This window comes from Thunnus thynnus, chromosome 17 (genome assembly GCF_963924715.1).
Source record: "Thunnus thynnus chromosome 17, fThuThy2.1, whole genome shotgun sequence".
In the NCBI taxonomy this organism is placed as follows: domain Eukaryota; kingdom Metazoa; phylum Chordata; class Actinopteri; order Scombriformes; family Scombridae; genus Thunnus; species Thunnus thynnus.
Genome location: NC_089533.1, coordinates 22,002,016 through 22,022,612, shown reverse-complemented (window position 1 = coordinate 22,022,612; position 20,597 = coordinate 22,002,016). Strand labels below are relative to the sequence as shown.

At 38.6% G+C, this 20,597-nt stretch overlaps 2 protein-coding genes across 2 annotated transcripts; one reads left to right on the top strand and one right to left on the bottom strand.

Moving 5' to 3' along the window:
* The first annotated feature begins 360 nt into the window (after positions 1-360).
* Positions 361-3,584, top strand: LOC137168057 (tumor necrosis factor receptor superfamily member 13C-like). The gene is made up of 3 exons (XM_067570499.1): positions 361-594; positions 1,125-1,310; positions 2,915-3,584. Exons 1-3 carry the CDS (start codon positions 492-494, stop codon positions 3,229-3,231), a joined length of 606 nt encoding a protein of 201 aa, XP_067426600.1. The 5' UTR covers positions 361-491; the 3' UTR covers positions 3,232-3,584.
* Positions 3,585-3,998: 414 nt separating this feature from the next.
* gucy2ca (guanylate cyclase 2Ca) lies at positions 3,999-20,158 on the bottom strand. The gene is made up of 27 exons (XM_067570498.1): positions 19,462-20,158; positions 16,870-16,982; positions 15,809-15,876; positions 15,508-15,726; positions 15,285-15,403; positions 14,611-14,710; positions 14,376-14,484; positions 14,133-14,277; positions 12,872-12,960; positions 12,615-12,732; positions 12,172-12,253; positions 11,771-11,864; positions 11,170-11,232; positions 10,984-11,055; positions 10,399-10,503; positions 9,731-9,817; positions 9,418-9,550; positions 9,175-9,312; positions 9,002-9,090; positions 8,767-8,858; positions 8,022-8,180; positions 6,862-7,054; positions 6,570-6,744; positions 5,841-5,939; positions 5,650-5,744; positions 5,472-5,548; positions 3,999-5,009 (listed from the first exon to the last, which is right to left on the bottom strand). The coding sequence occupies exons 1-27, from the start codon at positions 19,655-19,657 to the stop codon at positions 4,802-4,804; spliced, it is 3,237 nt and encodes a 1,078-aa protein (XP_067426599.1). The 5' UTR covers positions 19,658-20,158; the 3' UTR covers positions 3,999-4,801.
* Between the last annotated feature and the right edge of the window lie 439 nt (positions 20,159-20,597).

Below are 20,597 nucleotides of genomic sequence, written 5' to 3'. Positions count from 1 at the left end.
GAAAAACAGCACTAAATCTGATCAGCAGTCATGATGATAATCTAAAAGGCAGTTTCAACAGCTTCAATATTGCTTCTGTCCAAATTTTCGACATTCAGCTCTGTTATTGTCCTCAACCATTTGCTATGTGAGCAAACAGTAAAACAGTCACGGATTATCAGTCACAATATTTATATTTATTTTTAATATTTAGACGTATGAAGGTCAGGACCTCTGTGTTTTTGAAACAGAGTAGAGTAAGCTCACTCTCTCGTTCTGCCCCCAGGGACACATGTAGTGATTCACCCTTTCCTATGAAATGGAGGAACTGAAACGTCTGTTAGGCACTCTGCATTTATTTCATAAATCCTCCCGTCACGTCCCTCCTCTGTGTTTCACAGCTCTCTGTTTGCAACTACATGTTGGGTTTTTTTTTCCAGTGTGTGTGACAAACAGTTTAGTGGAGGGAAACAGAGCAGCAGGTCTCCACATTGCTCAACCTTCTACCAGCCATGGCCAGGAAGGACTGTCCTGCTGGCAAAAAGTGGGACAACCTCGTCAACACCTGTGTCATCATCACGGCGGAAACCACACCTGAGCCTAAACCACCAACAGGTGAGTTTTTACTGAAACTACAGATTTTTAATATCTGCATCCTGAGCAGGGATGTGATGTCCAAGTGTGAAAAAACAGTTTGGTCTTGATTGATTCTAGATCTAGTTTCACTTTGCTGGTTAAAACTTCAGATGTGTGTTGTTTCCCACTTCACTTCACTGCTAGTATTTATTTCCCCTCTGTGGTACAAAGCATTAAAGGGATTGCAGATGACATTACCTGTGCACAGTATCTCATGGACTTTAAAATCTATGCACCAATCAATCAAGAAACTACATTATTCAGTTGTCTGGTGAAGAGTGAGACTCTGAGCTCCTGCATTAAGATACTTCTGTTGATCCTTAATAAACACTTTATTTGTCATCAAAACTGCTTCAGATTTGACTAAGGTGGTTTAAACCTCCTTGATGACTTTCTCAGTGCTTTTACACCCAGTTTGTGCTCATATCCTATATAGTAACATGTGGACTTACAGCTGTTGAGACTGTAACTGTTTCTGTTGAGATAGATAATCAATCTGTTCCCATCAGAGCCGACCCCAGCTGTTGCAGTCCAGCCCACAAGACCCACAATCTCCGCTATCCAGGCCAACCCAGTGATGATGCTCAGTCCGGCTCTGTGGATCTTTGTGGGGCTGGCCACCGTGGGTTCCATCGTGGCCCTGGCTCTCTGGTTTGTCATATACAGACGACAGACCAGGATCAGCAGCACCTCAGGTAAGGACGGCAGATATTATTGATTCATATATTTGTTCAATTTTATTTTATTTTATTCAGTTTAAATCTTGGGGGAGTTCATTCTCCATACAGAGGCCACATGCAGTTTTTAACGTGTTCATGTGGCAGAGGGCATTTCTTTTACTGTAAGAGGGGGATCTGACATGCAGAGCGGGCATCTGAGAGTCGTGTGGAGGAAGCAGGGTTGCAGGCGGGCAGGTGATGAAGTGTGACGTTCATCACACTAGAAACTCCACAGTTTCTGTTCTCTTCTTCTTAGGAGTCCCATGGGTCGACCACGCTCTCTTACCAGCTATTCTGGTTTCAACATACATCCGCTGGTTAGGCAGCAGGACAAGATATCCACACAACCTTGAAAACACATAAACTGACAAAAAGACATGCAGAGAGAAACTAACAGCAGAATATGTGATCAGCCTGCCTTTATATACAGCAACTCATTTGAATGGGTATCATGCTAGTGAAAGGCTGAATTAGACTGAAAATTTGCGTACTTTTGTACGTTCTATGATAAATATGCCACTTACAACCTGTGCACATTCTTGATTTGCAGGAATGCAGGCCATGTGCAGCCTTAAACCAATTGAATTAAGAGTAAATAAATCTCTGGGTAGAGGAGAAGCTATAGATTCACTTCATCAACAGGAAGATGCTCTGCAAGCTTTAGTCCTCACTGAGTAAACTGTCAATAGACCTTTATCCACAATGCAACCAGGAATGTAAAAAACTAGATTAGCAGTCTGGAGGTATTCAGCTTTGCCCAATTAGTTGTTGTGAAATGTCATTGTTTTACACGTGATGTAATGCTGGAGCCTGATACTCATCTTGTAATGTTTAAAAGTGATTTTCACTTTTTCATTTTAGTTACAACACAGTCAACATCCTCTCAACATTTTGATATAAAAACAATATGGCATTGCAAGGAAATCCTCTGATAAAAGTATTGTAACTAGTTATCTCTACTGTTGCTGCCACTCTTCCCCCACCATCATACAGAAATTTTACAAGGTAACATAAATAAATAAGGATTGTATATAGGTTAATAATTGTACTATTAATGTATGAATGAAAGAAAAAAAACTCTAATACATTCTGTTGCACTAAGGCAACAGAAAGTCTATTTGACCTTCACACCTCCCATTTGTAAGTATTTTCATTTTTACACCTTGTAATATTTGAAGACGGGTTTCCGATTAGTGTTATGAGGAGTTGAAGTGGGCGTAAGTACAGCTGAGGCTGAGCAGCATGACATCAGTGTTGGAGGTATTTGGTTGTAAACAATAAAGTATTGGATAAAATATCATTTTGACCAGATGACCAAATACCTGCCAAATTAATAACATTACCATCAGCTTCAGGGAGTCGCCAGCGTGGCTACAGACTCTTATCCTGTTGTACAGTATATATACCTAAACTTAGGTGCAGAGTGCAGTTAGGCTACTTGTTAGGACATACAATGCACGGTGATGTATTTTGGTGTAAAATGACCTTGGTTACATGAGTGTGTTTATTTTGTTTTGTTTTTGTATTATATTCAATTTGAATAAGCAGTGACTCTCGTGTTATTGTCATTTGTGTTGCAGAAGAGCCTGGACAGGAGCCTCTTCAGAAAACAGAGCCACCCGCCAAAATCTACCCACTGCCTTCAGAGATAAATGGTCAGGGAGAGATTTTGCAGAGAGCAGCTGGGAACCCTTCACCCTGTCCTCACCTGCACCTTGGAGACCAAACAAGCTTGAAGTGGGAGGAGGGCTTCACTGCTTGCAGGGGCCCCGCAAAGTATGCTGGGACAGAGGGGTGTGGTGAACTGCCCACATGCAGCTCAATGAGGGAGCACAGGATCCCACTTCCTGCCACAGAGCTGGGTGGCACTGCCTTAGTTACAACTAAAACTGTGTAGGGCTGTGCATGTGTGTGTGTGTGTGTGTGTGTGTGTGTGTGTGTTTGTGTGTGTGTGTTTGTGTGTGTGTGTGCTTTTTCCTTGCATGTACTCTAGATGTGTTCAGTGTGATGCGTTTACCTCCTTTTTTTAATCCAAATTTTGGATATCTTTATTATCTACCATGTTTTTATGGTTTTAAATAATACTGGACTGTTTTCACAGCTGTTTTATTACTTTTCTGTTATGATGTAGATTGGTGTCCAATAATACTATGTAAGATTGTGTATAATTTAGTGAACTTTACTGCAAAGCGTAAGCAAAGAAACTGCTCTTATTTCAATCATTTAATAAAAAAAAAAACAGCACAGAAAGATTTCTGATGTTCTAAAAACAAGGAAGTACTGTTGTTTCTGATGTATTATGACAAGTACTGTTTGGATAAAGTTTAATTGTCTTTGCAGCACAAAAGGCTATTTACATGGTAAATAATTTTGTCAAAATTTCTCAATCAATGAGCTTTCTGCAGTCAACATATAAACATAAACAGAGAACTGTTCAAAGTAAAGTCAAACAGATTAAATTCAATATCTTCCCTCATTGTTTGGTTTCCTCTCAGATGAACACTAGGAGATGATTTGTAAATTGGTTTCTTAATAGATCTCAAAGGAGTGATCTCACACTTAAATCCATGTTGTTGTGACTATGTGTGAGTAATCATTGTCCACAGAGCGGGAGTAGACAAAGGTTGTCATGTATGTTCTTTCAAATTACAAAAAAAGCATGTGACATTAAAACCAAGTCCATTTTTATTTTTAAAAAGTTATAAAGGACAAATACACACAAAAACAGTTCCAGGTGCAATTTAAAGCCACAATTTGTAGATTTAGAAAATTTCTGACTTTGGCGCCCCTAAGTTTTAGTATCAAAATAAACACTGTGGCAAAACAGCAACTGATAAACACATCATAGATTATGTCTCATTAAAAAGTGGTGTCCTCTTCCACACTTACAAAAAACATATCTAGTATGCACTCTGCAAATTACAGCGCCAGGTTTATTGTTTAGTCAAGTTCATTTTTAATCCCCATTATTAACAGGTTAAATGTAATGATGTACATTACAGCACAGTGACGTTCAGGTGAAAATGTTCCACTTTCTATGACAGAAAATGTCGGGGTTTAGTGTCACTCACAATAAAAGAAGAGGGGCTTATTATTAACACTTTTTCTACCTCAACAAAATCCACCAAACATCTTGAATGATATATAACATTATCTAAGGGTGGATTTTAGACAAATTAATGTAAACTGTTCATTCTACTGAATGTGGCAGAGGGATGGTATTTCTTGAGGGTAAGTGAGTGAAGACTGGACATCAGGGGGATATACAGAGGCCTGAGAACCTGTGGCAGGCACATTTATCATTACATCAACACATGAGTCTCTCTCTCATGAGTCTTTAATATGCCTGCTTGTTTCACTGTTGCTCCACTGTCACTCCAAGAGCTGTCCAAAGACCTCCAGCTGTGTTCATTCAGACAGGCACTGGCTACCTCTTGGCCGATATTATATGGGAAGCTCTTCTGTAATCACAGGTAGGTACTGGGGTCATCAGCGACAGCCAGGTGGAAGTACTCTGGTGGGCCGTCCCTCTGCAGGCTGCCGTTGGTGTCTCTCTGACGTATTCTGGTGGACAGTGTCTTCCTCTTTTTGAAGCTGTCGCTCCCATTTCCACGCTTCTCCAGACTGGACACGATCATTTCCGCCAGGTCCTGCTGGAGCCGCTGGAAGTTCTCCCTGAGACAGTGACACAGGGATTATTTTGGATTATGGATGTAAATATGTGAACTCAAACTGATGTAAATATGATAGAAGTGCCAAAGCCCTATTAAGCTTTCTGTTTCATTTCACAAACAGCTGATAAACACTTAAGACACTTAAGTCATACATTACGGTAGGTAATATTCAAATGAACTTGTGAATGTTATATCAATATAATATCAATATTAATATACATATCATGTTTACCTTTATGCATAAAATCATGAGCTCAAGATGTACGCCTAGATTTTCTTACAGACCCCTAAAATCCTCATGTAGCTGAACAAGCTGAATTAGTTTAAATATGTCAACAGTGAGCTGGGGGTAACTGTTGGGATCTGGGGCTGTCATAACAAAACCAGGAAGTGTATCTTTAAGCACTGTGATATGACGAATAAAGTGTTAGAGTTCTTGTGAAGTGTTTGGTGTTTTACTCACGCTGTTGGTGGTGTCGGCAGGTTGTATTTTCCCCCAGTCACCCCTGTTAACCAGTATGTCATCTCTTTGCCTTTACCCTGTGGGTCAGACACACATGGACACACACACACAGGAAATGAAGGTAGTGTTAGCGCCTGGATGGATGAGCACATAAAGAGCCGAAGCAAACCCAGCTCACCTTCAGGTACGTCTCTCCTCTCTTTTCATACTCAAACTGGCAGTCTGTCCTCTTCAAGATGTTGATGGTGGACTGACTGACATGAATTCTCAGAGCTGGAAAGACGACATGAGAAAGAATCATCAGACTCAAACCAAGCTGGACCTAAAGCTCCAATATTATGACTGTGTGTGTGTTGTGCTGTCTTTTACGCAGGCCCGTGGACTCCATGCGTGAGGTGGTGTTGACTGTATCTCCGAAAAGACAGTAACGAGGCATCTTGTTCCCTACCACTCCTGCTGCACACGGTCCTACATGCAAATATACACATTTAAGTCTTACAATTCATTTACATCCACTTAATTGATAAAAAAAATAATAATAAATTTACCCCCATGCATGTCTTGGAAGCGACTTCATTTTTTAATGCCTTACTTTTTCTATTTTCTCAGCTCTCACACATTTGATTATTTATCTATTTTCCATGTTTTGCACAAAACATGTATGATCATTTAGAACATCTATGATAATGAAAAAAATAAAAGATGTGTTTGGTGTTGTCTGATTTATTATTCAGCCACTAGATGTCAGTAACATGATGACACACAAGAAGAGAAACTGAGTTATGAGCCTTCCTCTACTTGAGTCTTTACCTTTTATTTTGCAAGTAAGTGGTTGGCATTATAATGGTGCATTATTACCACCTCTACAGTCAGTTTATTTACTCTATTTGTGTATTCATATATACTTTTGAGTCATCTTTTTGAATTTGCCAATTCAATTTCAAATGTGTAAACACTGCACAAAGTGACAAGAAAAATATTGCATTTATATTGCCATAAAATATACTTATGCTAATTTTTGAGGGGAGGGTTATGGCCTGAACAGGAATCACATTAAATAAGACAAAATCATTAGGAAAACTGTTGATTTTCTGTTACCTGAATGCACACCAATACGGATCCACAGAGGGATGCCAGGCAGGTGCTGCAACTCAAAGGTCCCTACGAATGCCAGGATGTCCAGCGCCATGTGGGCGATGTCCACTGCATGCCTGTCACCGTTGCGTCTGGGCAAACCTGAGGCAACCATATATGCATCCCCTATTGTCTCGACCTGAGAGATAATTCATGATTAGCCTTATTAATAAAAACTTTATCTGTATTCAATTAAGATGAAAAAAGTTATAATCGACATACAACAAGAAAAACAGCAGAAACATCACTAAGGTACCTTGTAGACATCATGGTGATCAAGGATGCTGTCAAAGCTCTTGTAGATGTTGTTGAGCATGTCAACCACCTCCATGGGGGTGCTGTAATGGCAGAGGGTGGTGAATCCCACAATGTCACTAAAATAAATGGTCACCTCTTCAAACAGCTCTGGCTCCACTCTGCCGGTCTCCTTCAGTGAACGCACCACCGGGCTGAGGAGACACAGTGGAGAGAAAAACAGTGATGTTAACTGATGGCTTCAAATTACATTAAAATTCCTGTCAATTATATTTATGCTTAGGTATTAAGACATGTATATGCACATGCAAATAAATACAAGGTCAGGTGTTGGCCTCTTTATGGTGGGAGAGATGAAGATCAGTTTGATTACAAAGTGGATTTGGTCAGGAAAATCATGCTGTATATTTCAGTACATATTATATGTTATGTTAAACATTTCTACACATCCCCTTTCAAATAGCCTCCTACTTCCAGGCTTTATAAGATATGATAAATACACAAGAAACGAGAAAGGAAATAAAAAGAGAGACAAAAGGAGAAAATAAAAACAGAAATACATTTAAAAAATGTCTACAAAGACACGTTTTAAGCATTAATTGTTTGGGGGGTTTTGTTCATCTGTCTTGGCCACTTTCTGGTAGTGTAAAAAGCTATAAATACAACATTGCCATATCATTATCTATAAAATTGTTATGGTGAACGGGTTGGTTAACAGTTTCTGGCCACCTGATGAATGTAAGTCTAGAATTCATTGTCCTTTTACCTCTGTTTTTGGTTTCCACCTACTCCTGAGGTAGCTATTTAGCTGCTAAATGCTCCACTATGTTCACCAGCTAGTCACTAACTTTGTCTTTCTGTCATTTGATTTGGGGCAGGTACAGTATGTTAATCAGAGCTTTCTCAATAAAAAAGCCCCATGCTGCTGCTGAAAATTATGCTGATGAGAGCAGGGTTTGTGGGCCAAAAAACTACAACAAATAATGATCCAATAGAAAACACTCCATAGAGTTACAGATAAATCTGTGTGCATGTCAGTACAAGCGTCCTATTTTGCATTCCAGTAAGTCACAAATATTAGTCAGTGCAGCTTTAAACATGTTCCTGCTGTCAGCTGCTCTCTGTAGTATATCAGCAGAGGCAGATACAGTATAAACCTACCCAGGAAGTAGCATAAAGTTGAGGCGATCAGCTCTGTCCCTCTCAGCTTTATACAAAGAGGTTCTCTCCTCCACCAGATGCTCCAGAGTCCTGGAGTACATCTGCAGGCGACGGATCAGGTTGTCCATGTACGTCTCACTGTCTTGGTTGTGCAGGTTACTGTCAGAGGAAAAAAAAAAATTACATTCTTATCACTTTTTATAACAGTTAATTAATAAATCATAAGTGCAGCAGGAATTATCTCATAGCAATGAACCAAATAACATACGCTATTTGGCCAAAAGTATGGGGACATACCTGTCCCCACACTTTTGTGAACTTTTGTCCTTTGGCTTTTTTTTCATGGTTTTGGTTGGACTCATAGTTCTGATTAATGGAAACCTTCATGCTACAGCATACAGTGATATTTCACTCAAGTAAGGTCAAACAAATTTGATTCATATAGCCCCAAATTACAAGTTTTAGACTAGAATTTTAGATTCAACTTTGTGGCAACAGTTTAGTAAAGGCCCTTTCCTATTTCAACATGACAGCTCCAAACAAAGCCAGATCCATAAAGTAAGAAGTTATTAACTGGTCTGCACACAGCGCTGACCTCAACCCCATCCAACACCTTTGAATTGTATCATCAGTTGCAGACCTCACTAATGCATACTTTGTTTGAGTGTCCAATTATATTTAGCCCTGTAGTGTATTATATGACTGATTGAAAGTCACTCTAAACGAACACATGGTGTTGACGTACCTGAAAATCTTACCCAGAATGAACTCTATTCTCTTAAAATCTGGCCTTCGTTCTGGATCTTCATCCCAGCAGTTCTTTATCAGCATGTACAACTGTATGCACATACACAAACACACATAGAGAGAAAAAGAGGGTGTTTTCCTACTTTATTTAACTCTTCAATGCTTTACTTATAAACTTCAATGCTCAGAGTGTGTTAACAGCAAGTGTCCTCAGTGTATGATGGCTTTCTTACCTCAGTCTCTCTCTCTGATACACCGTCAAAGTTGAGGTCGGGTCTGAAGACAGCTGTCTCACTGGGAAACTGCACCCTGTGGAGCTTCTCTGAACATTGAGATAAACAAGGTGAGCAGGACACAGCTTGTTGTTTATATCAGCATGTTGGTGCGCCAAATAAGGCTGACCTACCTGCAATGTTAGAGCAGCACTCTGTATAGAACGGGGCCCGTCTCATAATGATCTCATGGGCAATGATGGCATAGCTGTAGACATCGCCTTTTTGAGACACTCCATTCTCTCGGAGATGCTCCGGGGCCATCCACACATCTGAGAGGAGAGGAGATGAGAGGAGAGGAGAGAGCCTGAGCCACTGGTACTCTCAGTGTTTGGATCAATAACCAGCTTCACTGATGAAGAAAAACTCTGTCTCACCTCTGCCTGGTCTCAGGATGGTGTGGCAGCCAAAGTCAGTGATCTTGACCACCATGCGATTGTCGACCACACAGTTGGTGGACTTGAGGCGACCGTGGACCTGAATGTTACTAGAGTGGAGATATGACATACCCTGTAGAAGATATAAAGCAGGAGGACAGTAGTGAGCAGGTTGATTGATCCACAACGGTTGTGCGTTATCAAAATCCTGCTAAACTGAAATGCTTAGTGCAGAGTGAAAATAAATTATATAGACACAGTAAAAAATTTGGTCTTATCTCATAAAAAACTTAACAACACAAACAAACAATACCTTTGCTATGTCATACATGACTGATATCTTAAACTCCATGTCCATGAAGGTTTCTTCTGGGTAGGAGATCCTGTCATTCAGGATGTACTGAAAAAACAGATAAAATTCATACCCTGTAAAATGTAACTTGTTGTTTCAACTTACAAATATCAGCATAAGTCAACAATTACTGTATAAGTCAACACATACAAATAGCTCTTGTAACACCAACAAAATTTATCCTGACTGAATATTGTATGTTGCCTTCGTTTGGTGGATTTAGATCAGTTAATTTATTAAACTGCTAAGACTCTCTTGGGATACATGCATGAGGAGTTTCATTCAAGTAATGCAGTAGTTTATGAAAACACTGCAAAAAAGATCATCATTGTTAATACATTTGTGGATCTGCACAAAGAAATGAATCACTTTTTGCTTACACCATTTTCTTACTTTCAAATTCAACTGAAATATGTTAATGTGTTTTTTAAATCTCCTGCAAACTAACAGACAAGCAAACAGGATCAAAATATAACCTCTTTGAAAGACTTTAAGATTTTTTGCCTGTATTAAAAACATCTTTCAATATCTAAAAACAGATAGATAAGGGAAAACTGGCAGCAGCTGGATCTGATCTGCAGGGGAAGTGAAAGGACGGTGGGACCATGTAAGCGTTGGTCTGCTCTTACCCTGAGAGAGCCCCTCTGACACAGCTCAAACACGCCAAACACGCCGTACTCAAACTTCACTGTGCCGTAGAACTTGGTCAGGTTGTAATAATCAATGCGCATCAGCTGAAACATGAAGACATGGAAGAGAGGAGGAAGTGATGAGAAGGTTAGACAGAAAGGCTTAATAAAGGGTTGGACATTGACGACACACTTATCCTACTATCTTAACATTTATTAGGCTACATCACATCTGACAAGTAGGTGTTTTCCTAAACCAGAGACATGGTTGTGTTGAAAATGATGCATACTTTATATAATATTAAAGAGGAACAAGAAAGACAAGAAAGAAAGTTGAGTGTGTAGCTAAAAGAGGAAAGAAACAGGGAGATAGTTCCACCAAAAGTGCTTTGAAAACTACACAGCAATGTCCGTCTTAGGATGTGTTTGATGCCATTTCTGCTTCCTTAGCCAGTAAACAGAAAAGCACCATAAAGGAGGGCCAGCAAGAATAATGTACCCACAGTAAACAAAAGAGCAAACAGTGTCCATGATATAATAGAGTCCAATTGTTCTAATGCTTTAAAAATTCAGGGGAAGCCTTACAGTGTTAAGCTCAATCTTCTGGTCCTCTGTGAAGTCTCTGTCTGCGTGTTTGAGCTCCTTCAAGATTACAGGCTGAAGAATACAAAGAAACAGGACACACTCAAACACAGAGTGAAAATCGTCTCTTTCTTTTTATTCTCTTTACAATTAAATATTGATGATTTTTGGAAGCTGAAATGCTTTTACCTTCTTGTCATAGCGACCTCGATGAGAGAAGTATGCGCTGTCCTTCCTCTTATCGTCATCGATCTGTTACACGCACACATGATATACAGCAAGAATTATGAAACTTAACACACAGTTTTATTATACCTACATTCACCTAACTTCTTCTATTTCATCTAATCCAACTTTATATCATGTCATCTCTTATCTTATATCAGCCTTGTATAACCTCAACTCACATCGTCTTCCTCTACACTTGATTTCATGTTCACATTCCCTCTGATCTGAATTTATGTGTTTCATATCATTTCATATCTTGTCTATGTGAGCTCATCTAATTTCATTTCTAAACTTTCGTGTCTTTATCTTACTAGATGTGGTCTCATCAAATTTCAAACACTCATCATGTAACAGAAAGTTTTTCTTTAACTCCCACACATCCTGCCAGATGCCAGCTGATGGTCTATGACTGAAACATTGCACTTTCAATAAATATGGTGCTTTCTTTTCTCATTTTTCTTTTTTTACAAAAAATTCATGTGGCCTTATCTGATTAAATGCAGTCTGGCTCTTCATCAGTTTGTAGTAATAATCTAAGAAGCAGAACGTTCAGGTTGTTTACCTTCAGAGAGACCTCCTTCTCATCCAACGGACCAATCAGGTGCGGGTCGATGTGAGACCACTTTTTCTGCATATCACGCTCTTTCCTGTTCTGTCTAACATTATTCACACAGAGATATACAGTAAATACATATATAAGCACAGGGGACATTTGTGGGACTCTCTCATTTCATATATCACGCTGAGCAGATATAAATTTGAAGGAAAGACTGATTTTTCGAGTTTCTCAGTTTCTTGATTTATAATTAAAACCACCATTTGTTGCTCAGAGCCTCAAAAACATTTTGTTACTGACAATTTACACTCTTTGTCTTTGTCTAGTCAAAGTCAGCTTTATTGGTGCAAAAAAAAATGTGACATGCAGCACCTGTGATACAGCTGTGAAATGTCTCTGCTGTTTACCTGTAGAAGATGAGAGCAATGGCTGTCACCACGACAACACTGAGACTCAGAACGATCACAATCACATCCTGCATATCCAAGTCTGGAAGCACACACAGAGAGTTATTAGACTTTACCTGGAATAAAGACCATGAAATCCCACAATATTTCTAAATGACATCTTCAGATTTTAATTATGTTCGTTGCCAGGTTGTTGTCAGTTTCTCAACCTTGCAGCCAGGACATTCTTAATGTACAGATGGGGGTGCTTGAAATTTCAAACAACTCTTCTACAATTTTAAGAAAAATCTATGCTGTGGGGTCATAAGGAAATTGGGACCTAAAATTTGAGTCACAGACCAGAAAAGGGTGAGAAACTGTGCTGTATGGTGTCAACAGTTTTCAGGCTACAGTGAAGCACCACATCTGCACCTTTACACCATCTGTGTTTGTGTGTGTGTTACCATCTGAATCTTCTGGCACATCACGAGGCAGGAGACCATCTTTCCAGGGCAGGGCGGGGTTTATGTCTATCTCTGTGGTTTCATTTTTCGACGTGTCAAATATTAACAGGGTTTCATACTGAGCAGAAACAAAAATTGAAAAACAAAATTTCACCTTTACACTGACTCTTTAAAGCAAAGCAGAGAGAATGTGGCTCCAAAAAAAATTACAGCTCAAATTCTGACTGTGGTAACTGATGAATGGATAGTAGTCTCACCTTGCCAGTTACAGTTGATGTGTAAATCATAGTGAAGTTAACTTCTCTGTCGCCATATTCATCTAGCAGATAATCTCCTCCCCAACCACCTTGCAGCAAACACACATATTGACAAACAAAACCAAGAAAGCATTTTAAATTTCCTGGAAATGGAAAGATTACAGTCAAACTGTATTTTGTGGCCTTTATGTCTTTAATAAAATGACACTGTAACCTAAATAGTTACAACATGTAGGACTGAAATTAAAGATTATTTTCATTACTGATTAATCTACCAATAATTTTCTTATTAATCAATCAATTGTTTAGTCTATTAAATGTCAGAAAATAGTAACAAATAGCCATCACAATTTCCGAATTGACCTTTTCAAATAACTCTTTTAGTCTGACCAACCATCCAAAATACAAAGATATTTAGTTTACTATGATGTAAGAAAAGGAAAGAGCAGCAAATCCTCACATTTGAGAAGCTAGTGACCAAAGTGTTAGACCTGCACCCTGTCACGTCAATTGAGCCAGCCAAGGCAAATTTCAAAGGTTGACGCGTCCATGTACAGAAGTGTAACTCTTGATTGTACCTACCAGGTAACAATAAAACTAACCATAAAAGAAAGGCAAGTAAATGTTCACTGTCATAGATAACCTATCTAAAGCACACTTTCTGTAAGCTGTTTTTCATATTATACTAATGCAATGTTTTCCTGGAGGATAGGAAAACAATTTAAAATCTTGTATTATATATTATAATAAATGCTTAATAGTAATCTAAAGCATTTGCAATTTGTATTTGTCGTGCTAAAACATGCAACAACTCCAGCGTGGTCCATCAAAACCTGACATATGGATCTATTAAACCAAAAATATATAAATAAAATTACTATCTCTCAGCAAATAAATCAAACATAACAGTTTTTACCAACACAGAACAACATAATTCAGTGACAATCTAAACTAATGAACTATAAATGCAACTATTCATGACTGATCCAACACCCTGGCAGACATAAAGCTACAACAATCATGTAAAATACAGAAAGGAACTGTCTTTGACCTATCTCTACTAGGGATGTGCAGAAAGCCCAGTATTTGTATCTGTATCTGTATTTGTTGAGGCAGCAAAATTATTTGTATTTGTATTCGAATAAAAGTGGAAAGAGGCTTAAAAATCCTGTTTTTGTTTTTATTACGCTTTTAATTTTAGAAAACTTAATTTTCCCTCCCACTGAGTTGCTAACCTCGAGTTATTACTTATCACAAGTACCGTGCAAGGAGGCATTTCCAAAAGGGTTGTCACTCAGAGGCACATCAGAGGTTCCCTTGTTAAGTTGTCGACTGAGCTGCCACTGTCTGAGTAATTTGCCAAACAGCAGAGTCCCATCATGATACCCAGCCACAAGGTCATTTATCTGCCCAGTAGATTGAAAAAGAGAGAGAAAGAGTCAAAGAGTTATACAAGAGATGTTTCCCTACACAGCGTTTTTTGGGTGTTTAAGTTGCAGCTCACCGTGCCGTTGTATGATAAGTTTGATCCAATGTAGTTCCTCTGTGGAAGTGTGATCACCAGGACATTCTGCATATCCTTATTGGCTGTTTTGTTAACATAATAATCAGGGCTGGAAGAAAGTAAAGAGTGTCATTTTGGACAGCATTACCTCTACACATTCATTCAATTTCTCCTTTGACAGAAAAACTCATTAAATTTCATGGTAGTAAAGTGTTAAAATTAGGGCCAGGCTTACTTGTAGACATCAATGAGAATGAACATGATGTCCTCATGAATATTTTTCACCTTCCCCTTGATGGAAACAATGTCACTGGGTTGCCCACATAAGATGAAAACTGAAATAAATAAATTAGTTTCACTCTAACAGGAAGGTAAAATATTTAAGTTGTACTATAGGCTACATTTGACACAAGTCTGGTACAGAAAAGTATTGGCACTACAGCATGTACTGTATATTAAAAACAAAACACCCGCAAAGTGTTTCATGTAAAAAAAAAAAAAAAGTGGGCGGGTGATGATGATTTTCTACCAGAGTAAAAACAAGAATAGAGCCAAGCAACAGCAAAATAAGACTAGAGTTGTACAGGCACACTAAGTAAGTGGCTTTGTCCTACTGGGCTGAATGCTAGTGTGTTTGCTTGTTAGCATGGTTACATTTGCTAATTACCACTAAACATAAAGTACAGCTGAGTCTGAAAGGTTAAAGGATCACATGAAACACATGAATATACTGATACTTTGCCTCGTTGCTACATCTCTTGGGATTCTGTTCTGATTAGACAGTTTACTCATCTCTAGAAGAGATATTAGATGATGTTTTTCAGGTCAAAATAGTCATTTGGTTGATCAACAGCTCAGGATTAAGTGCTTTGGACATTGTAACTCACACAAACTCAAGAAAATACCCACTGTTACTGAGTCTTTTCTTAGCAGTGAGGTCACGGATTAGCTCGTCTTCCCCACGCAGCATCTCTCTTTCTGTCCCTGAAGCAAATTTAGCAGAGGGTGCTTCCAGTGCATTGATGTACCTGTGGCAAAAGCAAGGAGTTCAAACAAGAAAGGTAGCGCATGCTGGAGATTTCATTTAAGCATCAGAGGTCAATCAAGTGACCTACAGCTTGTGTTGTCTCACCAGAAACAGTCTTGAGTTACATCACCAGACTTCTTGTAGACATAGACCTTGTTCCATATGTCTTTAAACGACAAAGTTTTCATCATAAAGTTGAGGAAAAAGTCTGAGATCTTGCGTGCCGGAGGCAGAATTCGGGTCAGTTTAGGCTTATAGTCACAAGAGAGACCGAAGCTCCCGGCAGAGATGATGGGAATGCTCAGGCTCAGGCCAATATCATCACTGAGGCAGATAAGAGGGGGTGACAAGTCAAGAATCAGTTATGAAGTGGTATTTGATTAAAGAGAATCGCAGTCATACTCACTCCACTAACTGGAAGGTGGCATAAGTGCAGGAAGGCCCCAGCATGATGCATCCAACTTTACGTTCTCTCTGCAGAAAGATACAGTACATGCAGTAATTCTGTCATCACAGCCATTGCCAAGGTCCAGGTTCTACACTAGATGAGGATACTGATGAAAAAAATGTTTTTTTGCAAAAAATATGATGTATCAAAGATGTTATTCCAGTGCATTTATGCAGTTATTTCATGATTAAGTTATGCATTGTTTCCCCTTAACACGTGCTGTCTATTTTTACTTTGGCTTCTGAATTAATTCATTTCCCAGAATGCATTTCATCAATCCCTGGTAAAAATGTGTAAAACCTGCTGTGGCGGGGGAAGCAGGAGCGTTAGCAGAGTGACCGTTTGTCATTTCAAGCCTAAACAAGAGAGCATCTACAGGAAGCTCAACATACAGTATTCTGTGACTGCATTGCATTGTGGTCTACAGGTGGAGATATTTGCATCTCAGCCCTTTACTATTACGATGGCAACTCATCGTAGTAGTGATACTGTGGTAATATTGTTGGTGCAAAATCGTGAGTCTACAGAGAAGCAGTCGATCATTGACTTTGAGGCACTAACAGCCAAATTTGACTTTTACTGTTTCAGATCATTTACATCTTCCTTCCCATCAGCCTTGTAAATGTCAAGGAAACAGTTTGACAGTGTGCTATGATAACCATCCTGTCATGTATTGATAGACATGTAACTGTGACTGCTAAAAGGTAATCTATAGATAATAAACTACTAAAGGGAGCTTGTAATTAATGTACACTGAACCACAGAGTCCAGAGTGAACACAGAAATATTAAATCCCTTTGCATCACCTTTTAGTGGAAAACAGAAACGTTTTTTAAACTGACATTTTGAGGTAAACATAGGAAAAGCGATTCTGGTTTGCTGCTCTCATGCAGGTATCTCTGAGACACCCAGTGCCTCTTCACTTACCACAACACCCTTGATTCTATAATGTGTGTCCTAAAAAGAAACACTTTAAGTACTTTAATCTCATCTTTTTGACATCATTTGACCACACTCACATGCAACATCTTGAGTGTTGCCACACCCTCACAGGTACTGCTCCCACAGCCCTGCCGGTTGTACATACTGGTGTTGAACCCGTTGTAGGTAGCCTTCAGAGTGAAGTTTAAACCTTGAGTCATGGAAAAAAGATAAGAGTTATTAATATAAAAATGAACTCATTAATCTTTTTGGATTGTTAGGATGAAGTTAGAGTGACTTTATCCCCACCAGTGGAATATTTGACTTTGATTTCTCCCACAAAGACGGGAAAAATATTACATTTACAGTAACAGCAAGACAAGAACAGTATGAGATTACCAGCCTCTGACAAAATGATGACAGCAAAAAGTAAATTATGGATTATTACTGTAAAAAAAAGTCAAAATACACTGCTAAAGCATGACCACACACATATATTTATGGTTGACAAGCAGCAGCTTAATTTCCAAAAATGCATATAAAGCATTACAGGTTGGGACCCCCATACTCTCTAAAGATATATCTGAGAGGGTATAGAGGTGATTAAAACAGTATATTCAAGAAAATATTCTGTTACACAAAGGTCTATTTATTTTTCCTGACTTTCTCAAAATTTTGTCGTTAGGTCTTTAAAACTCCTTTAAATGAAACAATGCGGGAAAAATTAAAGATTTAGCTGTGACAGGAGGTTGCAAGTAAATAGTGATTTCTTTTAAATCTTTGAACCACTGGTTTATGCTGTATTTAGCTTTTTGATATTTATAGTATGAAAAAGTTGGATAGATTAATACTTTGGTCTAATTCCAACAACATGGATTCTTCTCATAATAAACCAAATCTTTTAAACTAATAGAACTTTTAGGAAAATATGCTTGTTTGCTTTCTCAGCAGGATTTGGATTAAGTTCAATAAATTCTAATCTCTGTGTGTTTAGGAGAGAGACAATTGTCTAAGACAAGTTTAGCACAAACACTGAAAGAAGGCATAGGAACAACTAGCTTCTGCCAAAAAAGGAAAATATGCCTTTCAACACATCTGTCCTATTTACTTCACATTGTATATCTTCTTAGCTAGCGCGCCAGCCACCAATGTATCTAAGAATCTCTCAGGGTTTGTTCAGAGTTGAGAAAGGACAGGACTTCTGAGATATAAATCGGTCAGATTATATTAATAGTCGGTAAACAGCTCCAATGAGTCTCATTTTCTATTTCTACATGCACTAAATACAAGAGACAAATAAGACAATAAGACTGGATAGAAATCTTTTAAGTGTATCACCACTACATATCTTATACAGTACATATACTGTGACCAGAGGTTTTCTACATGCCCCTGTAGAGCTGGGTATATACAATGTGTTGTTGTGAGTATCGAAAACTGTTCAGTGCCAGTCCCAGTTATTTATTAATCAGAGAGTTCCTGATTTGTTTTTAAGTGGCACTTGGTACAGATTCCTCTGTGTCAATAGTCCGTTTATTGTTGTATGGTATTATTATGCATGCTCATTCGCATTGATTGCACAAGATCACGTGGTCAAATTCAGATTGTTTCAAATTGGAGGAACATTTTTGCTTGCTGGTGATACGCCAATCCTTCCTGTGGTTTGGGTTAAAATGGTTAGGTTTAGGTATTGTTAGTGGTCCACAAGAGGTCTGGCAAATAATTCCAGAAACCATTTCCATACCAATACGACAAACTACTATCAGCTCAGAAAACCAGTCCAGACCAGCAGCCTCTGGACTGCTGGCACAGAATCCTGTTCCGTGTCAATAGTCTGTAAATTATTGCACTGGTTCCGTAGCCGTTGCCTTGTTTTTAATCCAGTTTTAGATTACTTTATTGAGTGTGAAAGATCAATCTTGCTCGTTGCTGGTGTTGATCGAGAACATTTGACATTTGACAAAAGTTTAGGTTCTTTTGTTGATTGAAAACAGGGGGTTGTAGATAAATGTGTTTATATTTTTCTCAGCTCAGTATAGAAAAATGCATCATTAAGGTATCTGTACCAAAACTATCGTATCAGCACTCATGTTGAACTGTTTCAAAAGATACTCAGCTCTATGACCCTGCCTACACATTCACAATATGCTAGAAACACTCCTGACACACTGGCTGTATGTCTTCAAAGTGAGGACAAAATTTTGAAAAATTAATTGTGACAGTGAATTTTGAACTGATTTTATGAATCCATTCTAAAATGTTATTTTATCCATTAAAAAAAACTTCATCCAGCAAGAATTTAACAGAGGCTTATTTTAGACTCAAATTTTATATAAATTACATTTTAATCTTTTACCATCCTCAACATTTTTTTCAATTTGTACAACAGCGGTGAGGTTAAACCTCTTCTTTCTCAACAGGATGCAGAGAAACTACATTCATAACCAGCTTTCTAGCAGCTGCTATTTGCTTCCTCCTATAAAACACCTCTGCTGATATCTTACTTTTAAAGAAAAGAAAAAGAAACCATATCACTTATCTCATAAAATTTACTTTGTCATGTGTTTTTTTAAAAAAACAAACAACATTATTTTACATTGGATGCTGTGAAGCATTTTTTGTACATTGTATCAAATTATCATCACCTATTAGTGTCCATTCAGCCTTATCTAGGAGCTATCAGTCCATACCATATTTTTCGTTCTCCTGCCTGTCCTCTTCAATGGCTCGTTCCACCGCGTCCTCCACATCTGCAAGTGTTTCTGCGAGCAGCACAACATTCAAGGTGTATTCACGTTTGGAGTCCAGACAGTCCTGCAGCACCTTGTTGGCAGCCACTGCCATGATCAACACTCCCAGGTAAGGTAAACTGTGTGAGCTGAACATCTTGAGATTTTCCTTTTTCTCTCAGAAATCTGTGTCTTGTCCACAGTTTCTACATGTCAAAAATATATAACTCTGTTCAGATAACAGCAAGTTTAATTACATTCTTCCTCCTGAGCAGATTATCTCCATCGATGACGTAAATCCAAAAACAGAAGTAGTCTTCAATGACGAGGCAGAAATCACTCTGTCTCTTGATTTACTCTCCAGCATCCAGATTCGCAAAAAATAAATAAATAGGCTTATGTCTGAGATCTTGATCACAACCACTTTTAGTAAAGACAAAAAAAAAAGTGGTTTGAAGACAAGAATAGCCGTCCTCACACTAGTTGTTCCTCTACTGAAAGCCTGAGATCAATAATCCTCCTCCTTGGTACGGGGCTGGTCTACTTGTCCTTCATGCGTTAATGAACAACTGTCAAGTGACAGTCGGTACAGCAGTCAGAGAGAAGGCAGGGCAGGAAAGACTCCCACACTCCATCTGGACTGATTCCCCACTTAGAGACTTACTGAGACCATCATTCATCCTGTTTGTAAACACAAGGTTTAGGCCTGCCTCCACATGACATCTCCAGTCTGAATAAAATCAAGATTATTTGCTAAAAGTCCTCCATTTCTGCAATGACCAGTTTGTCTTTAACTTGTTGTAAATGTGAGAATAAAATATCAGTAACTTTGCTGGCAGATTATTTGACATTAGCTGATTAATTATAATCATGACTTGTGAACACACAGGTAGACAGTGAAATCAGTACTTTTTTTTTGCAAATTTGTGTTTTTTCACACAATCTACTAAGACTTTTTTTGTTCAAGGCAGAGGCGGGGGATCGTTAGCATGGTGAGAGGGGCAAAGTTCACAGGAGGCTATAAAAGTGAGGGCTTATGTGGGGCTGATAAACATTGTCTGCTATAAAAGCAGGGTGGATTAAGTCTATAAAAGTGT